General features: G+C 37.1%; 4 protein-coding genes across 4 annotated transcripts; 1 reads left to right on the top strand and 3 right to left on the bottom strand.

Annotated features, from left to right (window-relative positions):
• Window positions 1-692: 692 nt before the first annotated feature.
• On the bottom strand, window positions 693-10,067 carry LOC137740468 (uncharacterized). Its single transcript, XM_068480329.1, has 31 exons — window positions 9,646-10,067; window positions 9,101-9,530; window positions 8,623-8,874; window positions 8,311-8,523; window positions 8,085-8,216; window positions 7,872-8,001; window positions 7,730-7,776; window positions 7,551-7,652; window positions 7,301-7,408; window positions 6,895-7,037; window positions 6,691-6,785; window positions 6,436-6,511; window positions 6,285-6,336; window positions 6,128-6,208; window positions 5,704-5,799; window positions 5,527-5,630; window positions 4,910-5,390; window positions 4,312-4,347; window positions 4,023-4,224; window positions 3,805-3,938; window positions 3,433-3,613; window positions 3,109-3,335; window positions 2,901-2,996; window positions 2,645-2,722; window positions 2,527-2,559; window positions 2,295-2,429; window positions 2,087-2,147; window positions 1,961-2,016; window positions 1,802-1,858; window positions 1,567-1,687; window positions 693-915 (listed from the first exon to the last, which is right to left on the bottom strand). Exons 1-31 carry the CDS (start codon window positions 9,996-9,998, stop codon window positions 737-739), a joined length of 4,491 nt encoding a protein of 1,496 aa, XP_068336430.1. The 5' UTR covers window positions 9,999-10,067; the 3' UTR covers window positions 693-736.
• A 728-nt stretch (window positions 10,068-10,795) lies between these two features.
• Window positions 10,796-14,263, bottom strand: LOC137739941 (F-box/kelch-repeat protein At3g23880-like). The gene is made up of 3 exons (XM_068479697.1): window positions 13,879-14,263; window positions 12,347-13,593; window positions 10,796-11,281 (listed from the first exon to the last, which is right to left on the bottom strand). Exon 2 carries the CDS (start codon window positions 13,515-13,517, stop codon window positions 12,357-12,359), a length of 1,161 nt encoding a protein of 386 aa, XP_068335798.1. The 5' UTR covers window positions 13,518-13,593; window positions 13,879-14,263; the 3' UTR covers window positions 10,796-11,281; window positions 12,347-12,356.
• Window positions 14,264-17,879: 3,616 nt separating this feature from the next.
• LOC137739862 (membrane-associated progesterone-binding protein 4) lies at window positions 17,880-21,250 on the bottom strand. Its single transcript, XM_068479590.1, has 8 exons — window positions 21,022-21,250; window positions 20,688-20,764; window positions 20,371-20,442; window positions 20,062-20,099; window positions 19,819-19,862; window positions 19,171-19,217; window positions 18,439-18,613; window positions 17,880-18,303 (listed from the first exon to the last, which is right to left on the bottom strand). Exons 1-8 carry the CDS (start codon window positions 21,121-21,123, stop codon window positions 18,136-18,138), a joined length of 723 nt encoding a protein of 240 aa, XP_068335691.1. The 5' UTR covers window positions 21,124-21,250; the 3' UTR covers window positions 17,880-18,135.
• A 955-nt stretch (window positions 21,251-22,205) lies between these two features.
• LOC137739846 (uncharacterized) lies at window positions 22,206-26,604 on the top strand. Its single transcript, XM_068479568.1, has 12 exons — window positions 22,206-22,344; window positions 22,498-22,632; window positions 22,727-22,809; window positions 22,947-23,022; window positions 23,141-23,208; window positions 23,474-23,555; window positions 23,644-23,768; window positions 23,862-23,945; window positions 24,387-24,533; window positions 25,390-25,498; window positions 25,589-25,708; window positions 25,947-26,604. The coding sequence occupies exons 2-12, from the start codon at window positions 22,545-22,547 to the stop codon at window positions 26,021-26,023; spliced, it is 1,059 nt and encodes a 352-aa protein (XP_068335669.1). The 5' UTR covers window positions 22,206-22,344; window positions 22,498-22,544; the 3' UTR covers window positions 26,024-26,604.
• Window positions 26,605-26,650: the final 46 nt, after the last annotated feature.

Raw genomic sequence — 26,650 nt, 5'->3', positions numbered from 1 at the left:
AACTATGTTATCAGAAACAAATATTATTTATTTTACTTTGTCAAAATCTATCATATGAATAAATCCTGGAGTGTAATATTCCTTACAAAAGATTCACAAAGAACCCAGATCCAGCTGAACAGTTATCCATACCCGGTATAAGTATTGCTGCAAAGGAATGCTATCAACAGAGCGGGATTTGAAGCGTGGAATAGAATTTCCAAAACTGGAGAAACTAGATTACCGCCTTTTCCTGTTACGATACTCCACCACTCCATCCAACCCATGTCTGAGGATCTTGGATGTCTATACGCTGCTGCTGTTAACTCAGAAGTACGATTAATAAATATTTGCTGCCCACTTCTCGTTTGTCGTCCGCAATCATCAGAACTCAAGAATTCTTAGAGGTCCTGCAAAATTTAGATCATGGAGTATTAAAAATTTTAAACTAATTGCTATTGAACTGCTGATACACTAAATGTAGAATTCTCTTTTATTTTTCATGTATTAAGTTACTCCCTTTTCAATATGAAAGTACAAATTCAATCATAATATTCAAACGAGGAGAGAAAAAAAGGTTCTATCTTATCTTCAGTTCTTGGCCGATATAACGAAACTCAGAATTTTATGTACTAGGTGCAGACCGAGAATAGCAAACCACTCAGTTGCACGTTTTCCTTTGATGACTACTCGCAAAAATTTAGAACTCACAAGGTTGGGCTCCGGTCAATATGCTTAAAGTTTCGGAATGCATTTCTCATTCTGTTTCTCTGTCCTCTTCACTATCAAGATTCTCAGGTTGATAATCATCAGTTGCTTCATCTGCTGCTTCATCAGCGGCTTCTGCTGTTTCTTCACCAGCATTGTCATCCTCGGTATCCATATACACTTGAGAACTCACCACCTGACCCTTCAAGTCTTTATGCTTCAGACTGCCTGTAAGAGCAGGCAACGAACGATAAATAAGAAACATGAACCGGAAGATGAAAAAACGATAATCGATAAAATGTGATCAGACCCACTGCATAGAAAAAGCGCGGCTTAATTTAAGGTGTGAAAGGTCTAAGAGAAAAATGACACTCTGGTGAAAGTATTAAAGATGTATGTATCACATGATCACTAAGCATCTAACGATGAAAGCTCAGTGGTAATAGCCAAGGATTCATGTAAATGACTGCAATCAATTGGGATGAAGGAGGTTTGATTTAGTTGTGTAAGAGATAATCTCAACTATGCGGTTAAAGTAGGACATCGACTTGAAAATAATCAAATTCAAGTCAGTTGGTAATTTATTCTATATCCTCTCTTACCGCAAGCACAATACAGAACTCGGGAACAATCGGGAAGTAACTCAAGAGTCCAAGGAGATTAAAGAAAATGCAATTTAGCATGGGAAGAAACTGAATACTAGTATGATGATGTGGTAGTCAACAAAGAGCAAGAATACATTGACATTATCTAGTACATTTATAACCCTTACAAGTAATAAACGTTGCAAGAGGCTACGAGAAGATTATATGCCTAGTTCGAGGTAGCATATTCAAGTACCCACACAGTGCACAAAAGAAAACAACAATTCATACATACCCATCCAGAAAGTACATCCATTTGATGATGTGTGGAGAAGAGCTTTCACAGAGAACAAAAGGCGTTCCATAGATCTCTTTGTAGCAGGAATTTTTCTGGTAATGCTTGTTTGCCTCAAACCCTTCCACAATACAAAACAAAAAATAAAATGGTAACATACGATAACAAACTCCAAGGGTGAAGATGATTTAGTCGAAAATCTAATAAAAATAAAAAATATATATTTAAGACTTACCTTTGCTTCTGAACATAGGGTCTGTATTGTTCTTGTGGCCTTTTGAAGCTCTAAAACCTAATTCATTACAAGGATAAGTTTTGTTTTCCGGATAAATTAAGGGTAAAACTCGACTCCAATCATTAAGATGTATTTATGTATTTGCTCAAGAGATCTTACCAAGTGGATAATATCCTCTCTGTGAACTTCAAAATGGGACTGTAATAAGTCAAAAACTGGAAACATAATGATGTTAGCGCCTCAAACACTTCTCATTTAATCATATGTAAAGTGTTGTGAATATACCTTTCATGAAGGAATCAATGAACTTCCCACCATACCCAACAGCCATGGCATGCAAAGTCACCTGAACCACGATATTGGCATGTCAAGAGTATCTTACCCGGGTGGCATTTGAACATAATAAAAATGATTATTATTTATTACACAAAAAGAGTAAATCAAGAAGAGAACAGATCCTAATTTAGAGAACTTTGGAGTCCTGTTTATTTACCTTATCGTGAGTTTTACAAAGGTTAACTAATGACACAACCACATTTACAGACTGTTGTAGCTTGCTTAGAAGTTTTTCAATAATGTTATGTTGAGCACTAGCTCTCGCTTTCTTCAGAAGAACAGCTTCCTTGACCTAAGAGAGAATCAACATGAGTAGTTCTGACCAAATGCACTTCAAGTACAACACTCTTAGTCTTTTGAAACGTTTCAAAAATAAATCTACACCTCACCAATTTGTTAAGAACAGTTAGGTTCTCTTCATGCTGCACATAACACCAACTTGTGTTACTATCTCTGTCAAGAAAGAGTATCAGTAAACATGATAGAAGGGGGAAATGTAAGCCTTACCAGGATCTTGTACCACACAACAAACGTTCCAGAACTTAGAGATGGGAAACCATGTTCATCATCTTCTCCCTTTGTCCACTAATAAAAAAAAGTACAAAAACAGTCAGCAATTGCTGACTATCATACAGTGGTTATGTTATAATCAAACACCCAAAACTTTTAAAACCAGTTCTTCGATGCAGAATTAAAACAAATTGAGAAAAATAGTGTCTACCAAAACTCTTAAGAGACCAAGGTCCATAACAAAAATATGCACCTCAGGCAAAATAGTGCAGGCTAGCTGTTCCAGCCGATCAGAAGTGGAATCTCTATTTTCTAGGTAAATGCGCAATATTTTCTGTACTATTTCCCCCTGAAAAAATTAGAAAATAAAAAATGACAAGCATACACACATATCATAATATGGATCAAATAAATTTCCAAGCATGTGCAAGAAATAAGAGCTAGAAACATAGTTTGCTCACTTTGCACTTCCCACCATTCTCAAGATTTTCATCAAATCTATGCTTTAAAATCTTCTCGGCAGAAATACCAAGTTTCGTGCGCAAAGTAGGAAGAGCCTCCTGGACAAATCCTGAGTGCATGTTTTTACCATTTCCCTCCATCTTACTGATGAATTTGTGGACTGATGATACAATTGATTCTAGAGTAAAAAGTGACTCTGACGCCAGCATAAAAGAAAGAGAGCATGCTGCAGGGACCATGTGAGGTTATGTAAGTGGCTTAATAAAGAGTGACAATCAATGAGCACCCTGAACACTATCAGCAAACAGAATGAAGTTATGTACCTATGTCCAAGACACCTTCAAAAAATGAATAAGCGCCAAAATATAAATATTCTGAAGTCCCAGGGGAAAGGTTAAGCTGTATGCCTTCCAAAAAACTATCTGGGATCTTGGTAGGCTGGAATGCTTCTAGCAGATATGAGAGAGCTGGCTTATCTGTCTGAATACCAGGAAGGTTTAATATCTGTAATTAAAAAACCGAAGCAAAAGATTTAGTAGTTTTCATTTCAAACATAAAATTTGTGTGTAACAGTGTAAGTACTCATTTAGTTATCAGCCGAGGATGGGAGGTCTCTCACACACACACACACACAATACAGAGACAGAGAGAGATGCCATTTCATTGAGGTGATAGATAAGGTAATGGAATTTCACCGCATTGAAACAATGAAGCACTTTTTTGAACATTGAAGTAGAAACTGCAGTTTTTGAATGTACAAGATTGGGAATGTCTGGATTTCGAGCAGAAGTAGATTGAATATTCCAATGTTCTTCACAAGTTTCATCACCTGCAGAGTGATGCTCAAAGATTAAAAGAAGATAGTGGCATCCTTCTAGTGTGTATCCATCAAATTTGGACTTCACTTTCTTACCTTCCGTCAGTACTAAAAGTGCACTATCAAAATGCCTCTTAATACTTGGAAAGAGTGGTTTAACTTTGCTCAAGAATTCATCCACTGTCATTCTGGTGAACCCAACTGGAGGACTCAAGCCTCTGCCCCACAATTGTTTCCCAGGATTTAAGTAATCCAGCTTGTAGTGAACATCACGCAGAAGGTACAGATATAGAGGTAACTAGCATCCGCAAAAAAGGACATAAATGTTATAAGTTTAGAACTTTGTTTACAACATATAACAAAAATGACTCAAGTTGGTGGGTACCTCAGCAGCAGCATCAACACAACAGGATGCTTCACTCTGCATAAAATACATGAAAACTAAAATAAAATTTGCATAATGGTTCTAATCAAAATTTCAAATACACTGCACATCTTGTAAAACAAGATCAAGAAATGCTAGGGATTCTGTTAGTGCGTCGTTTGACACCTAACCAATTGTCATTTGAATTAATATGTAGCAAGACAAATCACTCCAAAGTAGACCATTTGATACTAATACTCCACACTTTTCAAACTCTACACTTTTCAACAGTACATTTATCCATTGCTTGCATTTGAAAGAAAAGAAATATAAATAACTTTAGAGTATAATCACTCTAATGTACAAGTTCACAACCTCTTGCCAAAATCTAATTAAGAATTAAGTTTTAAACTAAGAGGTGGCCACATTCAGAAAAAGAGTATCAGATTTATGATTTCTATTTGGACTTGAAGACCTGTGCATTGGGCTATGAGAATCACCTTCCTTCACTAATACTGAACAGTGACACTAATGAATGCAGTGGCCTAAAAGTGTGGTTAATCACAATCAATACCATAAGAACACCTTATTAGAGGCCAACCATCATGAAGCGTAATACCTTTGCAAACCCCAAAATGGAATAACAATGAACCAGCAGAGGTCTGAACTTAAATCTCTGAGCATCAATAGCCTTGGCAATGGCAGAAATTTCTATAACAGCAGACTCGTTAGAGTCAGAAGAATTTTTCTCTGATGACTCATATGACCTGCTCTTTGACGTTAAACAAGAAGAATCTTCATTTGGCACCTCTTGGCCTGTTAGAACTCCTGCCTTCTCCAAGACATCAAATAATGTGGGCTGCCGGAGTTTCGCATTGGTATCTGATGTTGTTGATGCTTTTGAGATCTTTTTGTTTTTCTTCATGCCTCTTGGAGAGGTGGCCTCATGTGTTTTCTTATGCTCAATTTTCTTTTCAATGTTCACCATATGGTGAGGTTGGCTTAAAAGGGAAGACCGGTATATATCAGCATAAGGATGAAGTTCAGGAAGAGATAGAGAGCACCTCTCAATACAATTGTTTAATATGCTTTCCAAGAATCTGTGTTGTTAAGATTGTCTCCATCAGTACTCAGGGATCAAGAGGTTGTAATAAACAAGCTAGTTCATGTACACAAGAAAGCTGATTTACAAATTTAAAAACATGTTTTCAAGGGATTAACACCACAATAACTTACACAAGGTTTCTCAAGCGCTTCATTAGCTTGGAAAGTATATCCTCCTTTGTGGCCTGGCTTGTAAATTCAAATCTCCCAGTAACTTGTGTACAGAAGGCATTGAGCTAGCATGGTACATAAAGAGTCAGAAACCACAATTTAAATGCAAGGTAATATCTTTTAAGCTTCTTCACTTACTAGTTCCCGTATCCAATTGGCAGCATAATATAGAGACGCACATATAATATGTTTCTGCTTCCCTGTCAGAGACTTCCACTCAGATCCGAATAAATACTGGTAATGCACAAGTCAGCACATGTCAGAGTAGGACATTGCCACCAACACTGGTAGGCTACACAAATTTGAGAAACCAAACCAACTAACGATAATATCTTAGTTCATTTTATGGAAAAATAATAGTTTTCAAATTCTGCAGTAAATAAGTTAGCTGGAGCAATCTCTCTGTGCCTGTATCTGAACATGTGTGCGACTTATGGTGTTAATCAGGGATATTTTTCTACAAACTTAAAATGTGGATTGCAGCTTCAACTTTAAGAAACTTCAGTATAAACCAAAGTCTAACTAGTGGGCGCTGTTGACAAAGCATTTTACTTCGCCTGACCTTAGACGAAGGCAGGTGCAAAGGGCAGCCAAGTAGTGCATCAATTCCACCAAGAGATCCTTGGTTTGTCAACCTTTCAATCTGAAAATTGACAGAAAAGTTTAAAGTTTTATCACAGAGGTCATAATCAGATCAGTCATAACCACCTTTCACTTACTGCAGCTAATAAAAGGAAGTTAGCAGGAAGAACTTGTAAAGAAGAAGAAGACCTGCACACAACAAGATTCCAACTTCAGCAATCATAGATATCAAGTGGAGAAAACCTTATGTACAATAATAGATATAATGTATGGCCAAAATATTACTGCAATGTAGAGGAAGCCAATGGCAAAATGTTTAGACAAATAGGTGATATATCACCATCCAAGTTCATCCACAGCTCCCCTACAATGAAAAAAAGAATGGCAACTTTAATTCACCCACAATTAATTGCTTATACAGCACAATCTCAAGTAGCATCAGAAAACAAAAACAAAAACAAACAAAAATAAAAATAAAAAAATAAAAATTAAATAAAAATTAAAAAAAAAAACAGAGGATGAAATATTGCATCACAGAATCACCTTCTAAACCACAATATGAGTCCTTAACAGCCAAATTCCCACCATCAAGATCAGACAGAAACAGGGATTCAAACTCCCCTACATGTTTCCCAATCCTGAAATATGCAGATTAGTTTTCTTCCAAATAAAGAACAATTACTTGTAAAAAAAATTAAATTGCTAACACGATAACAAAGAAAACACCAGCTTTTGAAACCAACTGACCATTCTATAACTGTTGGATGAAGTAATTTACAATCCAACGTTTCAGTCAGTTCATCATAAAACATGATCAAAGGTAAGGGCAGCTGTCTGCAAGAGTCCAAAGAAGTCTTCAAGAGCTCCAGTGCCTCGTCACAATTAGATTTCTGTAGCCAATGTGTTTACTAATGGTGAATGTACATCCCTTAATAAAAATTTTGGAAGCCAAAAAACATTTGATGTTAACTATATTGACAATATAAAATAGTATAAGCGAACCCACCTGGACACATTAAAATGTATTTTGCAGGTTTCCATATTTTCTTTGTTTCCTCTAATTATTAAAAAGAATTTGTAAATCTTACTATCTTACTAACAGTATGTGCCCCTAACTATGGTAGAGTGAAACTGAAATGCTGCTGGATCTTACTTGAGATGGGGATGGACAGGTAACATCAGTTGCATCTCCTAGACAGGAAACAATCTTTAGAGTTCCAACCAGGCCCATCTTCTTGTAGTTCAGATCAGGATGAGTGACCTGCCAAACAGAGGGATGGAATAGATCAATTTGGATTACCAGAAAGGGTAAAATAATGATCATACACAAATGTTTGGTTCAAAGACATTTGATCATGTTTATGTTGAAGTGCTCCAAATGAAAAGAAAATAATTCTTGGTACCTGCTTGCGTACTATCATCAAAAGTTCATTTGCAAAGGAAGAACCATAAGAATATGCACTAGACCGAGCCAAAAGTGCCAGATGGCCAAAAATCTCGTAGACCTGCACTGTAGTAAAGCCAGTGAAATAGTGATTCAACACTTTTGTGCCAAGAATGATAAAGAAATGTAGCATCCTACCTTGTGCAGATTTTCAACACTAAATCCCTCTAAGTAATCCAAAATACCTGGATTGCGGAACAAAGAATTCATCATGCATTTCTTGGAAAAGAATTACTCCAGAGTCTGACAAATCAACATGAACAACAGACTAATATCATACCGCTAATATGAGAAGAAAGAGGAATTAACTGCTGTGCATATTTCGAGGCTAGCAGTGCCAAGGTCTCTAAAGCAGAACCAACTTCAAAACCCACACTAGAACCCACGTGGGTAACTAGCGAGCCAAGAACCTGCGAAAGTCATGATAGTAGTCACAGAATAGACCTTTATTTTAAATATCATATAACCAACAAAGAATATATAGGCCACTTACTTCCTGTCTGGAATACATATCGGCAAACTCCTCAAAAAGACAAACATAGATATGCATGCCAAACTCCCTGGATTTTTGCTCCTTGCAAGCCAACAAGTACTCGGACAGAGAAATGAAAGATAGAAAATAATCCTAACAACAAATAAAAAAGCAGAATCAAATAAGGCTACAGAAACACCACTTAATTTTGTATTTCAGACTGAATCCATTCCTTGTTACCAGATACCTGTACAAGCTCTTTGTGTCCATGAATGCATTGATCAAACATAGCTTCCTGAATGCAATCCTCAATAATTTTCTTCTTGAATAGCTTTTCAACGCTCCTTTGCAGGGATTCACCATTCATGTATATCAGCATCAGTAACCATATATCGATGACTTTGTGATCCTGAGCTTTCTCGAGGCTGTTCAATTCTTTCAAAATCTCCTGACACAGTATCTACACAACTCGTATAGAAGCAAATATATGATTTAGGGGAAATTTAACTTTATAAGAAGCAAAAAATTTCTTTTAAGGACCAACTGGCAGAAGACATACATTCTTAAATCGAAGACTTGATCTCAAGGCATCAAGGATAGAAGCCTCGGTGTTGTCGGCACGTGACTTTCCTTTGAGTTTCTGTTGTGATGTGCGATAATTTGATACCCCAACAAATTTTAACTGCTGTCGAATCTGTGAGATTATTCTCCGGACATTTGACGGTGTTGCTGAAAGCAGTAGAAACCTAAGCAGATGAGGCATGTGCTCTGCCTCGATTGTTCTGATGCATGACAATGCTATGGTGGTTACCTTCAAATTGAAGAAAATTTAAAGTCAGGTGCAGCTAGAATATTCAAAAGAGAAAACTTCAATCCTATGTACGTGTAATAGCAACCCGTAAACTTGGAATACTCAATCATGCACTTTCTAAGTCAAATGAAGTTTCTTATTTTCTCATTTTCATAGAAAATAAGCACAAATTTGATATTCCCAATTTTCTGACCAACCAAATAGATAATAAAGGATAATGTGAAACCTGTTCTTGCAACATTGGATCCAAATTAAGGTTCGAAAAGGAATCGAGCACTGGCACAACTACAGCCGAGTCCTCCTGAAGCAATTTCTCGAGAGCTTCAACCACAGTCTTATTATTCTGATCGCCGATGATCTCCGGCAGCGATCCAATTATCTCTTTCTTCAAATGCAGAGGGCAAATCGAAAGAATCTGCATCAATTTCTCGGCCAATGCATTCGGATCAACAAGAAAATCCAGCCACCGGAAGTGATTGATGATCAGCCTAGCCACGTCGTCTTCGAGGGACAGAGACGGACCGGAATGCTGCGTATACACGTGGAAATATTCTGGAAGCTTCTCGAGAAGCATGTTCTGAATTTGCAACTGGATAGTGGGCACCAACAGCAAGTGGCGTAGTAAGCTCTCGCTTCTGGCGGAGGCGGTGAGAATCCTGAAAATGTAGGAGCAATTTTCCGTTAGATTTTCTTTCTCGGCAGCCAAACAGGAAATAGAAATTTTTGAAACTGAAGACTAGAAGTAGTTAGAGTGTCGAGGAAGTTACTCACCTGCGGAGGTTTTTAGGTGTGTTGATGTAGGAAGAGAGGCCGGAGAGGAAATCGGAGAGAAGAACAGAGGCATTTTCGGAAGAGGAAAAGGTGCGGTGGAGGTGACGGCGGAGCTTGTGTAGGTCCGAAGGGAGGCACGGCGGCCCGGAGTGATTGAGGAGGGTGCAGCCAGCGTCGGCTAAAATAGAGACCATTTTATCGATGGCTGGGGTTTCGACGGCGTCGTTTGGGGTTGGATTGGTTGAGTTCGCGGTGGCGGCGGGTTTAGAAGATTTGGAGGGAGGGCAAGAAGGGGCGGAAGAAGAGGGGGGCGGCCGTTTGCGGGAAGGGATTTGCTGGTGGAGGAATACCATCTTGGCTTCGTTACGGCGTCGTTTTGCAGGTGGTGCTGTGATCTCTACGTCCGTGCGAGAGGGAGACGAAAAGAGAGATATGAAGGCAGAACAGGCGCCAAATTTTGGAGAAAGTGGCGGTGGGGTTTTCAAAAATTAAAATAAAATTTTAAGTAAATGGTAGAAATAGTCCTTCAATTTAACTCAATTGAAGTAATTAACTCCCAACTAAAAATTCAATACTATTGATCCCTCAACTAAAAATTTATTACCAATGGTCCCTCAACTTGAATCCAACAGGAGAAATGGTCCCTAACTTTAACCTAATTGGAGAAATGGTCCATCAACTTCAACCCAATTATGGACTTTCCAATATAACTCATTTTGACAAAATCCTAACGAAGTTGACAAAAATGACCATAGCTACACATTTTGATGAGTTAAATGACCAATGATAATAAATTTTTAGTTGAATGTTACAATTTAATTAAAGTTGAAAGACCATTATTACAATTTACTCTAAAATTTTAGAGGTATTTGTCGATTTTCAATCTGCCAATATCTTCCTTTAATTTTTTACAATTGATTTTAAATACATTTTTATTAAAAATAATTTTAATCATTTTAAAAGTATTTTCAAACAATCTTATATCTTTATATTTTATATGCATGAGATATATTTATATAGGGTTTCATTCTCGTCTATAGGCTCACTTTACATCATATTTCAATGATCTAACTATCTATATTTCATAACACTATTTGCAAACATTAGGCAAATCTAAATCCATCCAACTATAATAAAGAAAATAGACGAATATGATTTTACGAAGAAAAAAAAAAAAAAACACAATAATATAGCTACAAGAATATCCAAGCTTGGGTATAAATTAAAAGAAAACATACGAATATATATGTACAGTTATAAAATCCATGTACTGCTCGGAGGAAAACACGTTAACAATGCTTCTCTTTCCGCCCTTGTTCATCCTCCATTCCTCCTCCAACAACTTTGCCAGCCGGCATCAGATGTAGGATATATTAGATCTCTAGCCGGCATCAGATGTAGGATATATGAGATCTCTATCGTGTAAGCTCCTGAACGAATCGCGTTCAAACTTGGCAGGTCCTGGCAAGATAATCGCATCCTTCGTAGTTTTCCACCCTGGTTAGTCCAGTTGGTCTTCTTGAAAGCATGCATAACGCGTGCTCATTTTCCCCCATCAAAACCATTTCTGGAGGTCTCTGAACTAACCTTGGGGCGCCTCATCATACCAAACCTAACTGAACAGTTTAAATCTAACCTGAAACCATTAAAACGAAGACAAGAACAAATCAAGTTCAGACAGATCAGACGGGATCACTTTCCTGTAACAAAATGGAAGAGGAACGGACAAGCTTATTGTGCTTATCACATGGAAACAGATATTAAGTATAAACTTACAATTGAAGTGAACTAGAGACTAGGCAAACAGCAGTTTGGGAAGAAATAAAAAAAAAATCGTTTAACCATAAGCCACATTAATATGACACCAATATATTAATGATTTGGCACATCGGATTCCCAAAATTTATGCAGTTGAACCAGATAGCAGTTATAAGAGAGAATGAGTTTATAAGTGTGAAAACGACCAGAAAGTACAGAAAACAAAATTTTAATGGCAGAGGATGAACCACAAAATTGAAGAAATCAATCGGATATGTCACAAAATGGAGAAGGGAGATGGAATTTTACCAACTAAGACACATAGTAATAGAGGCTCTACAACAGAAATTGGCAAGGGGACAGACATAGTCATATAGTAAAGTGATTCGGGTAGGCACAGTTTAAAAATCTCCACTATTTTGTAATTCTTGTTATTCTTTTAATAAATGGTTATTGTTTCTTCTCCAAAAAAAAAAAAAAAAAAAAAAAAACATCAGAGTGTCAAGAATTACTTTCCATAACTTAGTAACATGGGGCTTGTTTGGCAAGTATTTTTAGAAGAGGGCTTCTTGCAGGAAGCACTTCAAGTGCTTTTGGAACTAAAAAACACTTTCTCTAAAAGTGCCTTCAATCGTTTAAAAGCACTTGCCAAACAAGCCCAATATCTACTATGAAACTAGTTCCTTTTAATATAAACAAGTAAAAAGCACAATTTGCCTCTAGCATGTCGTCCAAATTCGCGAAAGCAACTTGCAAACTACTAAAATATATCAACTAAAAAGAACTGAATAGTGCTCGAACAAATGCTATATTTCAAACACCAAGTAAAAACTTAAATATCGAATCTTATTTGTTCAGGTTAAACACTTATAGAAGCCACTCAACATTATGTCGTTCTAGACAAAACAGCATAGTATGAGTTAGATAGAGTGAAGAGACTTACATTGTTGGTTTCAGATGTTGGCGCCACCACCAATTACTGGTGAAACTAAGGTCTCCACAAACATAGTTGCTTCAGGCAACAAATTAGTAGGAGTATTAAGAACCTTCGTCAATGTATTTTCCTTTGGATTGTATAAAGCCAAGTAACTTGAATCACAACTCATCAAAACTTCATCATTCTCTAAAATGCAGATAATATTAACAAAATTCATACTTAGTTGACGTAACGACTTCAAAGGAATTTGTATGATTTTAGTCCAAGATTCATGGACACCATAATCCTTCATCACCCATACAGTTATTGCAATATCACTCAAACTGACGTCATTGAACAAATATGCAAATAGATGATTTGCAATAGTCCCAATACGAATGGAGATGTAACTTTGGATGTGAAGATAGGGCAGCGGCACAATATTCTCCTCCGCCAAAATAAAAGAGATGATTCTTGAACTAAGTACAGGGCGGAGCTCCTCCCCGCTCCATTTAAGCTCTACCCAATGTAGAGCTCCATTAACCAAGCACCCTTGCCCATGCAATTTAAAAGAGTCAAGGTATTGTTTAGTCCTCCACAAACCTGATTTTAGTGTAAAGACTGCAATCATCATGCCATCTGCAGTTGTACATTCGCCACCCAATATAACCTTGTAATCTTCAATGGTGGAATCATAACCAAATCCATAAAACTTTGGACAAAAATAAAAACATGCAATTCTTGGTAACATTTTGGTAACTCTGGTACAAGGGTTCCATAAGAGAACTTCGCCTTTGTTTCCCTTTAGACATATCAAGCCATTGCAAGAACCCACAACACTCATACGTTCAAGCGTTACTGGCAATTGCAAACAAAGAAAAGAGCTTTGCACACATATACTGACATCCTTGAGTGCTTCGTAGTCTATGGATTGGAAAGGACTGTCTGAAATAAGAAGCCTATAGCTATTAGGGTTAAGCCCTGTCACTGCCCGTCTCAGGTGCTTCCTAACAAGATGCAAATCAGAGATCAAAGCGCGCCATGACTTGCATACACACCGGAATTGGATCAAATATTTAACTGGTAGCCTTGACAGTATATCAATTATGATATCATCAGACTCAATCAGGGGTCGTTCAAGAAATCCGCCATCCGTGGGGACCCGTTGCTGCTGCCGCCGCTTCTGAAGGCCCGACATGTTAAAGCAACGGGAGCGGAGCCCAAACCACCAACTATCCGAGTAGGCTAAAACCTCAACACCAATTTCGTCCTCTCTGACAGCAAAAAAAAGAAAAACCAAATTTAAAACTTAGACTAAGGATCTACACCTTAAATTAAACCCTAATTTAGGATTGTACCAAAACTTAAAACCCTAAACTAAGAACTTAGACCTTAAATTAAACTCTAATTTAGGATTTAATCTAATTTTCAGAGTAAGTTGTGGCTGGAATTCATATAGGATGCACAGAATTCATGAAAAAAAGTTCAAATTCTCTAAACAAAAAAGAAAAGAAGTTGAAAACAATCCACGTTGACTTGAAAATCGCGACTAAACTTACCTGGTGCTGCTGTGCCGTCCGGGAAAGGTTTGATTGGAAGAAGAGGATTACGAAGGAGGAATGAAGTGGGAGGAAATGGAATTGCACGCCTTCCGATGGAATAACCTTACGACTTCAACACCCCGCCGGCAGACGCCCATATCGTCTTCTCCGATCCCACCAATTTCCATTGGAGGACTTCGGCTCAGGCCACTCGACCCTGTTCTCCTGGTTGCTTGCAGAAGCTATTGACGAGAAGGAGAAATGATTGAGGATGAAAGGGGGAGGCGTGGGGGTCTAATCTATGCATCTGGGCAAGTGGGACTGTGGGAGGGCTGTTGGGAAATAAAAGATCGAGCAAAGGGTTGGATGCTGGGAGATCGGGACCAGGTGGTCAAGTCGGCACAACTTTTCTTGTTTTTTATCAAAGGCATATTTGTCGATTTGCTTTTGTTGTATAGAGCTCTCAATTTCTCTGTGCTCTAATTTTAGTTCATTATTATTTTTTAACTTATTTAATTAGTTGATTTTTTTGTAACTTTAATGGTAATTGATTATTGTTTGAATTTTTATAAATAGCCGATTTCTTCTTAATGTTAGATTTTAAAAATTTTCATGTATTTTGATCATGCGGACAATACATGACAATTGTATGGGGACAAAAAAAAAATAAAAAATTGGATAGATGAATTTTTTTTAAATCTAACACTAGGGGAAAATTGGCTATTTGTAAAATTTTGGGTAAAGTACAAAAAATTACCTCAACTATTGGTATCACGACACTTTCATACCTTATCTTTTAAAATTGACAATGTCATACCTCATCTTTAGAATTTGGTCCAATGTTATACCTTCTGTTACTTGGCCGTTTACTTTTTAGTTAAATGCTGACGTGGCTTGATTCGGGACCCACTTTCTATTAAATTTTTAATAAAATATTTTTAAAAATAATAAAGAAAAGTAAAAAAATAAAATAAAAAAATCCCACTTCGTCCGTTCCCCCCTCTCTCTCTCTCCCCAACTTCATCTTCTTCCCTTGTTAAATTTGAAAACCCATCAACCCCTCCTGTGGAAGAAGAAGAAGGAGAAGGAGAAGGAGGAAGGAGGAAGAAGAAGAAGAAGAAGAGGAAAAAAGGAGAAGGAGGAAGAAAAAAAAAATTTTTTTTTTTTTTGAAAACCCATCAACACCCCCCTACGGAAGAAGAAGAAAGAGAAGGAGAAGGAGGAAGAAGAAGAAGAAGAGGAAGAAAAAAAAAATCCAACCCAACCCAACCCAATTCGCCTCCCCCTCTCTCCCCCCCCCCAACCCAGAAAGAAGAAGAAGAGGAAGAAGAAGAAGAAAATAAAAATAAACTCAACTCAACCCAGTTCATGTACCCCTTCAACCCATAAAGAAGAAGAAGGAGAAGAAAAAAAAAACAAACAAATCCAAAGTGAACCCATTTCGTCCCCCCCCCCCCTAACCCAACCCCTTGTCAACCCCAAATCCACCACTTTTATCTATTCTCCACATCCTCTTTTGCACCCATCCTCCACCTTCTATGCGCACCCATCTTCCCACCAACGGGATCTGGTTTTTTTATTTTATTTTTTCTGGGTTGCAGGAGGGAGAAGAAGGAGTGGGGAGGGAGGAAGACAAACTGAGGGTGGGTGCGGGGGAATACAAATTGGATTTTTTTTTTTTCTTTTTTATTTTTTTTTTTTGGGTTTGCAGGTAGGAGGAAGAAGATAAAGATGGGGAGAACAGAGAGGAGAGGGAGGGGGAAGGACGAACTAAGGGTTTTTTTTTATTTTTTTATTTACTTTTTATTATTATTTTAATATTTACAAAATATTAAATTTTTTTTTTTAGTTTTTAATAATTTTTTAATGATTTTTTAGTAGAAAGTGGATCCCAAATCAAGACACGTCAACATTTAACTGAATGGTAAACGGCCAAGTAACAGAAGGTGTAACATTTGACCAAATTCTAAATATGAGGTATGACATTGTCAATTTTAAAAGATAAGGTATGAAAGTGTCGTGACACCAATAGTTGAGGTAGTTTTTTGTACTTTACCCTAAAAGTTTAGGAGGAATAATCAACTAAAGTTAAAGTTCATGGAGAAAATGAGCTAATTACAAAAGTTCAAGGAGATAATCGGCTAAAATTACAGTTCATAAGGGAAATCGGTAACTCTATACAAGTTCAAGAGAAAAACTAACAACTAGCTCTTTGTTAAATAATTTTTTATTAAAACAAAACCTTACCTGATAAATTATTAATGATATAACGTTAAATTTCATTAATTTGCTTGAAAAAATGTTTTAAACAAGGGTAGTTTAGTAATTAAGCTACTTTTAATTCTGATTTAAGTAAATTAGTAAATAATTGATATGGAACCAATCTCATTTTTACTCCCATTCCTTTTTATTTCTCCTCAATTTAATTCGTACTTTATTCTTTTTATTCTGATTACGGATTAGCAAATTAATATATTGAAAAAGGAAAGAAGAAGAATCAGCATCCTGAGAGTTGGGAAAATGACATGTAAAATGACAAATCCTTGGGGTCGGGAATTGGGCTTTGGTATTGACACGAATAATCTTCTTTACCAACCAGAGAGACTTTCCACGAATCCGAAACACAACATGGTATATTAGTAATATTCTTCTTGACTTAGTACTAAGCATCACTTAGTATTACAGTCTAGTGATATTCATTTTCACTTTCACTTGTAAGTGAAAAGTCTTAGGTTCGATTTTCACCAAAAGCAATTTTGAACTACATTATTGCTGGCCCATTGTGAGGCTTAGCTTACTTCCCCACCACCTTAGGGCATGTTTACCAAACATGAATAGAATGGAAAGAAACGAAATCGTGGAATGGAAAGAAATGGAATCGCATTCCTCCCGAAGCATTCCAGTGCTTACTAACATGCAAGGAATGAAAAAGTAAGTGGGACCCACTTAAAAATCCGGAATCGAATTCCTTAAATCGTCCAGAATTCAATTACATACATGGAGGTGGTAATAGAATTCCCGGAGGAAGCCTTCTTTTGGAATCAAACATTTCTACCCAAAATACCCTTGTACCTTCCACTAGTAGCGCACCCTCTCCTTTGTTTCTCATCTGCCAACTCCTTACATCTTGACCACCACCACGACACTGCCTTTACACATTGCAGACCCGGGTGGAGCACCGGGCAAAGTCATGTTCTTCTTGAATGAGCCTTGGAACGGCAAACCCTTCTTTATACGAATGTTGTAGACCAATTTGGGGATGCGAGTCATAAATTGATTCCTTGGATTAGTGTGAATGGCAAACCCTTATTCCCCAGGGCGTTTGCCAACGAGGATTTGGTGAACAGCCACGAACGGGAGGGAAGAAGGATGAGAGAGAATGTGGTCGGCAATGAGGAGAGTCTTGTGGATGAGGGGGAGTGAGTTGAGGCGGTGGAGGATGAGAGAGAAGAGGATGGGGAAGGAGACGAGGGACGAGAGACGGTGGTGGTGGTGGGTATTGGAGAGGATGGTGTGGGTGAGAGCGTTTTGGTCAAGTGGGAGTGGCTGCTGAGAAAGATTAGGGAGTGGGGGAGAGAGAGGAGAGGAAATAAATTAGGGTGATTAAGAATCTTCTCAAATATGAAGAAGCAAATAAAAAATATTGTTTCATATTAAATTTGTACTAAAAGTTTTACTAAAAAAAAAAAAATTATCTCTACAGAAAAAAAAAAAAAAAAAAAACAAACAATGAAAGAGTAAATGTTTTACCAAAAATCTAATTCTGATTCCAGCTCATTCCAATTCCCCCTCAATTCAATTCCCCTCAATTTGAATACGGATTAGTAAACACACCCTAATGTAAATAATATTGTTTGTTAAGATACTATTGAACAGTTAAAAGTAGTTTTAAAAAAGCTTGAAAACAAAAGCTATAAAGTAAAAACTAAATAGTTAACGCTACTAAAATCGTACGACCCTCCAATATTCTCATCAATTTACCACACAGAGCTATGCAAACAAACATGACCCATCAAGCCTTAGAAACGTTTGTTGACTGATTGATTATCTTGCAGCAAGAAAACATAATTCACAACATAAATTAAAAGAAAACATACAAATATACATGTCCTTGTTCTTGTTGTAAAATCCATGTAATGCAAGGAGGAAAATTGTAGACCTAACACATCGACAATGCTTCTGTTACTCCGCCCTCGTTCATCCTCTTCAACAACTATGTGAGGCGGCATGTAGAACGATATACTCTAATGTGGAAGTTCCAGAACGGATCTCATTTTATACTCGGCAGGTCTTGGCAAGATAATCACATCCTTCGTAGATCTTTAACCCCGGTTGGTCTAGTTGATCTTCATTAAAGCATGCGCATCGTGTGCTCATTTTCCCAGTCAAAGCCATTTGCAGCGGTCTCTGAACTAACCTCGGGACACCCTCATCGCACCAAACCTAATAAAACAGGTATAAATCTAAGATGCAGCACAATATTGAAACACATAACGAAAGTTACATAATAAGAACTGAATGAGAGCACAAGTAGTGTTTGGTTCTCGATCTATGTTTCCAATTCAGGGCGATACGTACCTCTCCACCCTCATCCTGGCTCCACCTTGAGTTGCAACCAGGTTGCTTCGCTTCTTCATTTTCCTGTTTCTCCAAAAGCTGAGCACCTCTCGCAGCCTTTGCTTCCACTCCCTTCAAATATTTTGTAGGATTTCCTTGAGAATCATAGTAACGACCTACTAGTTTCCCTACAAATCTGACAATTCAAACCCATGAAAGATCAGTTACAAAATATCATTATCCTTTCGACCTAATACCAATATAGTGAAAAGCAAAAACAAATCTAGTTCAAATATATTTGACATGATAACTTCGCTGAAACAAAATGGTGAACAAAAGAACAAGAGTATCGAGATTGACACAGGACAAGGCACCGGGGTCTGTCTTGTGAACCGCAAACGGCTACACATTTACAAGATAAATGATTCAAAGGAAAAGGCAGTATGAAATTCAGAAAGACATAAATATCTCTTATTACCAACACAATCACGGGCATATAAAAGCGGATATGATGATGACATTGCATCATAATAGGGTTGCCCACCTCAAAGAAAGTTTGGGGGATTTGTGGTAAACTTTTCGGTTTTATTTAATCAAAATTTTGGTAGTAGATGTAAACTATTAAACTCCAAAGATGTTTCCAACTGTTTAAAAAGTAGTAAACAGATTGGCGAATAGGACTGTGTTTCCAGTATCTTCAAACTTCTGACTTCATCGAAATACAAAGATAGCAGACAGATGTTTGTAACTCACATGTAACTTTTAAAGTAGAAATCCCTCCATTCAACGACACTCTTCACCTGAAAGATACGAAAGAACAAACAAAAACCAAAACAATCAAACTTGTAGCAACTGATGAAACTTAGCATATTAGTACAGGATTGAATATTACGTATTAGTCCATTAATATTGTTATTCTGTTTAAAAGTGAAAAAATAAAAAAGGGCCGATAGTGCAAAACTTTATCAAGAAAAGTCACAAAACATGCCATGTTGAAGGTGGATGTGTCAGAAAATGGAAAAGATATAAATATAGTACAGCAAAGCATGACATGAGGTAGTCAAAACTCTACAAGATAGGTTCGATTCAATCCATACAGTAATGATTTCACATTAGAAGTAATGACTCTACAGACTACAAGTCAGTTGGGCTTCAATTTGGCATTAGACAATCGTCAAGTGTGGGTGAACGTTATTAACTCCATAGATCGTTGAATGAGAATTCATAGGGTGAATTGGGCATGCCATCACCACGTTGGTTTCTACCGTGTAACCGGTGATTTCAAAATGTAGTGATGTTTGATAGACAGTGTCCTAAGTTTTAGCAGTTTTTCTTCCTTTATAACCTAGAATGGTTCCAAAAACATTAGGATAGAAAGAGAAGAAAAAAAGGACGAGTTACCTGTGTACTTGATAAACCACGTAATGAGTCTGTGAGCCCATCTCCTGCAATATAAAAAAATGCCAAATACTATATTACTACTATAACATTAACACTTAATAGCATCAAGAATTACTTTCCATCAAATCCCCGAAAATGAGCTTATAATCAATGCAAAGGCAAGCCCATAAACTATCAAACCTCAAACTTGCATAAAATCATCACCAATTAGAAGCGACAAAAAGAAGCCAAACCTTTGTTTACCTGTAAAGTTTCCTGAAACAAATGCTCGTGAAGCATCTCTTGATTGATTGCAGGGTTGCACGCGAAAGAAAACAGTTGTTAATATATAAGTCTATACAGAATCACAGATACAAAGCATAAAAGGATATAAAAGAATTGTTACGTTTAACAAGTTATGAACCATAACAATGAAATTGATGTAAACGAATAACAATTTTGGACTAGCACAACTAATCCGAACCTATGTTTTGGGGAAAAATCGAGAACAAATCAATACTGAGGACAAAATTTAAGTATGCAAGTTCAAAAGGATTACATAAGCGAACAAACCTTCCAGAAAAATGATTGTACCCCCCACCCTCACCGTAATGAGATTTTCCTTTCGTCACATCGAAAACCAATCTGATCGCAAAATATTGATCAGTTTATAGGAATCAGTAAGTGCATACTCACAAGGCATTTTTAGGAACCATATAAAATGCTCTGCTTGATTGCCGAAATTCAATACGGTGTGAGACTTCAATCTCTTAGTTCTAAATAATTAACCAAGCTAGCATAATGCACACATTTGGGTGCTTGAATTGCATTAGGGTGCTGCATTATGTGTAAATACATACATCTAAACTGAGAGAAAACGAAAAGGGTACCCGAGAATTCCTAGAAAAATCGGTAAACTCGCATCAGTCCCATTGTACAAAGCCAGTTCTTCAACAGTGAACAATCTCTATAAGATCACAACAACAACATCAAGTCACATACTTTTGCACTATAATTTCAAACATTCAAAATCCAACACAACCAAACAAATCAAAAACCCATCTCGGAAACGAAATTCACAGACAAATTCTCCAAAGAAAACCCAAGAAAAATCGAATCTTGAATTTCTTCAGCTCCCCAATCCATGAAAAATTTGAGCTGGGGAGTTCCGTTTTCTGTGAAGAAAAAGAGAAACAAAAGAACGAGCTTTTGGGGATCTCTGACCTGTTGGGAGAAGGGCTTGTAATAGAAGGCGAAGAGAGCTACGAGGGAGACGAGTACCGCAATTCCTACAAATGGGGAAGTTGCTAACAGCTTTGCCGCCATCCGACCTACTGAGACTCAACTCAACGATCTTCAACTGAAACCCAACCGCATATGTATATGTACTTCCGCCGTGTTTTTAATGTTGTAACTAGGGTCGTGGAGACCTTTAAGATGGAACTAGGGAAGTTTCATACCATCTGCACGTGACATTATATTTTCAAGGAAGCTGATATCCCCACACCATTTTTTGCTTCTCAAATATTTTTTTAATTTTCGTCATCGAATCGAATGAATTGAAGAAAATTAAAGAATAAAAATTAATAGGTGATGAGAAATAAAATAGGATGTGTGGGCAGCATTACTTATTAACAAAAAGTTTATTTATAGCTACGCTAATTGAAACTCTATTTTAATTTCACTTTGCTCTCTATAAATTAAAAGTCACAATTTTACTCATTGACAAAATTCATTCATTTGACTTGTGAACTCTCTTTTCTCCCTGAAAGATATATATATATATATATATATATATATATATATATATATATATATATGTAAAAGACCCAACATCCAAAAAGACTATGTCACATGTGCAATAAATTTGATTAGTCTGGTTCACCCAAATTAAACCCCCATAAGAAACTAACAGATCTAAGGTAATATGGAGCGAATTGTGAGTTTTATAAAAACGACGTTCAAATTTCAAGGGGCAAACTAGGATCAAAATCGTATTCCAAGGGCAAAGTAAAACGAATTTTGAATTTCAGCCAGTAAAGTATAACTTTTGAGTTACAAGAAGCAAATGACTCCTTTAATCTCATCTACCTTATCGCACAAAAACACTAATATTTTAGTTCGTCCTCCTTTAAATTATAATGTTCCAATTTATTAATTAATTTTCGATTCATTTAAACACTTGTCGCATAATTTTAATCCCGAAACACTCGAAAAAAAGTTCTTAAATAGTGGACCAAAATAAATTATATATATATATATATATATCAAGAACCACCATCAAGAAAATTGATCACCTTGGAGTTTTCAATCATCTATGCCAAAATAAACGACCCCTTGAATGGTTGAATCTTGAAGAAAGCAAAATAGCAAAAGAGGAGGCGCGGGTTCAGGACAAGGCCAAGTTAGACGCGCGCGCACCATAACCCAGCTCAGAACTATAAAACCGACGGAGTCCAACAGCTTCAATTCTTCGACTTCGGTCTGCGGTCTTCTGGAACGCGAAATTCTCTGTTTTTGGGCGATTCGTTCAAAGAAAATCTACTGGTACCCCTCCCTCCCTTTTCAATTCCAATTCTCTCTCTCTCTCTCTCTCTCTCTCTATAAAAGCACCATGATTTTGATTTGATCGGAATGATTGAATCCGAGGGGTTTTACTTTTTGATGCTTCAAAAGTTGAAATTTTTGAAAATGGTGCAGGATTTGGGTAAATTTATCGTTGTTATTGGTAAAAATCGCGGTAAAAAATGAGGGTTAGACAAGCGTTAAAGAACCTGGATGCGTTTCCTCGGGCGGAGGAGCACTTGCTGCAGAAAACGCAATCCGGGGCACTTGGTAATTTTTGAGATTTTTTTGGTTTGGTTTTGTATTTTTTGAGTTGGGTTTTTTGTGAATTGCGAAAATTTATTGGCTTTTCTTGAATTTGTAGTTTCTGTTGTTGGGCTGCTTATAATGGCGACATTGTTTGTGCACGAGCTCAGATATTATCTCACCACATACACCGTCCACCAGGTTTGAATTTCTAATGCGTTGCTTTTCGTTTTCCGGAGATTTTGTTAAGTTGAATAAGTGGATAATTGATTGAAAGAAATGCATGGATGCTACGAGATTGTAAGTTGTCTAATTGAAAGGGGTTGTGTTTTTGGCAGATGTCCGTAGACTTAAAGCGCGGAGAGACTCTTCCGATTCATATAAATATGACATTTCCAGCTTTACCTTGTGATGGTGAGAATGTTCTTTCTCTTGCTATTTAAGTGAAAGGCGGTTTCTTTGTAGGGTTTTCTGTTCATCATTTGGTAGCTTTGTGTGATGATAAACTTCGGTTTTCTACGTTTGATTGCAGTCTTGAGTGTTGATGCAATCGATATGTCAGGCAAGCATGAAGTAGATCTTGACACAAACATATGGAAAGTAAGAGACTTTATTGATTGTTATGTATTTCCTGTTATTGGGCTGCAATGTAATATGGTGTTTCATGTCAAACAGCAATGAACTGCATTTGTACAATGGTAGAAAAAGGTGTTCTATCTGTCTAAACTTTGATGATTGTATTACAAAGGTTTTGACTATGCATTTATATAGTATGATTTGGTTTTTATAATTGGCAACTGGTGATCTGTCTCTATACTTCCCCTCTCTCATAGTTATTCTCCTAACCGGTTTAGAGTGGCTGCAGCTTCGCCTGAACAGTCATGGCCACATCATCGGCACTGAATATTTGTCTGACCTTGTTGAAAAGGAGCATTCACACAAGCATGGTACTGTCCATGTTGCATTATTGCATTTTGTTTTGGTTGTATGTCTTGCTTTTTGGATTTTCTTTTTCTGATGAAGAACGTTGACCAGATGATGGCAAAGATAATCACGATGATAAGGACCAGGAAATTCATTCACAAGGAGCTTTTGATCAAGCTGCAGAAGATCTCATTAAGAGGGTAAAGCATGCAATAGCAAATGGAGAAGGATGCCGGGTACATCGTTACAGAGATCTCCACTTTTTATACTATTGGACTGCACTTGCTCCTTCAGAAATTTCATATATCTGATATAAAATTTTGCTGCAGGTTTTTGGTGTTTTAGACGTCCAAAGGGTTGCTGGAAACTTTCATATATCAGTTCATGGGTTAAACATTTTCGTTGCACAAATGGTTAGTTTGCCTTAAAATGTTTGTTGCCTCCTCCTTCCAATTTCTGTCTTTTTTGTGGTGAATGAGTTTCATTTGATCTAGAACATGCATAGTGCAGTGCCTGATCTAAAGTACTTATGGTGGATCTAAATTATGGGTCCCTGGATGAAAAATTTGATAAATTTGGGTTTTGGCATTTGGAACTGCTGAATCATAAGATTGGTGCATTTTGACTTGATATTTAAATCTATTTTCAACCTTTTTGGGTGTGGAAATGATATGGGGATTGAAGGCGCTTGAGTAAAGTAATCCCTGTCTTGCTTGTCGTATCAAAAGGGATTCTTTGTGGATCAGTCTTGTGTCAACTAGCTTTTTTTCACTATAGCATATTTGTAAAGCTTGCTGGCTCTAGTTAATTACAGCTCCCAACTTATTTTTCCATGTCTTACTGTTTATGTGCAGATTTTCGGAGGATCTCAAAATGTAAATGTAAGCCACATCATTCATGACTTGTCGTTTGGCCCAAAATATCCAGGAATTCACAATCCACTTGATGGGACAGACCGTATTTTGCATGACACAAGTGGCACATTCAAATATTATATAAAGGTTTGAATATGTCAACTTCCTTTGTATACAGCTTTTTGGTAGATTTAAATCTCAGGTATCTGCAATATACACTGGCATATTTCATGCATATGTCTGTGCACGAATGCTTGCTTGCGTGTAAGCCCTTAAATGAACTTTAAATGTTAATTTTTTTTTACCTTCTGTTACTTGTGCAAGGTCGAGTAGTTGCCCCATATTTTAACTCAGATCGGAGAAATTTAAAGCAAGAAAGTTTCCCTGCTAGGAAGAGACTTGCATCCAAAAAGCGTACTCCTAGCCAATGAACTTGTCTCTCTAATAAAGAATTATACCGTTTCTTTCATCAAGTGGTCTGCAATACTTTGTCTTTGTTCATAAATGGATTTTACGTGAATTTATTTTATCAAAATAAATATACCTAAAGTCCATTACAAAGTTATACACCTCCCTGGGCCGTATGCTGCCAATTCTTCTGCCTCAACATCTTGAACTTAGAGGCATGGCATGCTGCCAGTTCCTTGTCAAAGTATAATGGAGTTTTGCTTCATTGGTCAGTTGGCATTTTGATATCAGTTCAGCGCAATAAGTTTTGAACATGAAGAGGACCATTTTAGGAATATTAAGTATCTGTCTCGAAACTATTGTTTTCAAATACAAATGAACTGATGCAATTGCTAGGAACAGAAAAACTAAAGGATTTGTTTCAAGTTCTACATTAATGTTCAGAACATGACCAATTAGATAATTTGCATGGGACATCAGCAGGCCTAACTTTGTTGTTAGATATGCTCTTCTACATACATTCTAATAGAGGGCTTTCATGGACAACTTAGAAACTCGATCGATTCTGAAAATGTATCTTTTTGTTGCGGTGCAGATTGTTCCAACTGAATATAGGTATATCTCAAAAGAAGTTTTGTCAACCAATCAGTTCTCTGTCACAGAATATTTTTCTCCTATGAAACAGTTTGATAGGTCATGGCCAGGTTGGTTTATGAGAAATTTATTTGTCTGTCCCTTTTATTGGGTTCTTGGTGTTAATTATTGGCCCTGTTTGTTCGTTTGTTTGTATCCAGCTGTATACTTCTTGTATGATCTCTCACCAATTACTGTAACTATCAAAGAAGAACGCCACAGTTTTCTCCATTTCATCACTCGGCTTTGTGCTGTGTTGGGTGGTACCTTTGCTTTGACAGGTATGGGTTTTTCTTCTCATTCTGTATGATTTCTTATAAGTCAGCACAATCAAAATATATTGTGGATTTGGAACTTCCGTTTCCGCTTATTGAAGTTCCAACTAGTTGATGTGCTCTCTATTAGAGTCTAGGCCATCAAAGTTTCCAATCTAACCATATTTTTGTTACAGATGGGAGGGTTACTTTTTCATCAATTTTCCCATTCATTGTAACTCTTATATTCCTTTTCTTGCATCAGGAATGCTAGATCGATGGATGTACAGGTTTGTTGAAGTATTGACGGCCAAACCAAAAGCTAGAAGTGTACTCCGATAGACGTTGGGTGTCTGCTAATACAGTTTACTCAAGCATATCTCCAGATGGACTCTTGACGCCAGCAAGGTCATAACGTTTCCCAGTTAGCAAACCAACCTTGGATGTAAAACGTGGAGGCGAGAGCTGAAATGTGCATTACTGCCCATGTAAGACATGCTTTTGTTATCGTTTTCGATCTGCTGGGGGAAACTCAAGGTTGTTGTAGCATAATTGGTGTACGCAGGATTCTTTACAGATTCCTTCATTTTACTTAGTTTTGATTTAGGCACTGTTCAAATTTTGGTGAGATGTTATGAGCAGTTTTAAGCTCTTGCTATGAAATCTCTCTTAAATTTTTTTCTCTCGTACCACTTATCAAAATCTGGCACTCTATAGGAATTATCTCCAATTGAATTGTGCTAACTATTGAGGGCAGTGATGTGTGATGAGTTACCGTCATTACCAAAGACAGTACCGATGACTGAAACTCGGTTACTCGTTTTGAAGAATGTTCAAACTGAGAGGTCAATCTGATGTGCAATTCCGTCCAAAACCCGAGCCAAACTGCATCGTGCCCTGGCCGATTCACTTATGTCAACTTTTGTAACGAGCGTCCTTGTCCCCAGCAGTACACACTAAAAACTTAGA

The sequence above is a fragment of the Pyrus communis genome, chromosome 7 (assembly GCF_963583255.1).
Source record: "Pyrus communis chromosome 7, drPyrComm1.1, whole genome shotgun sequence".
Classification (NCBI taxonomy): Eukaryota; Viridiplantae; Streptophyta; class Magnoliopsida; order Rosales; family Rosaceae; genus Pyrus; species Pyrus communis.
This window is presented reverse-complemented; position numbering and strand designations above follow the sequence as displayed.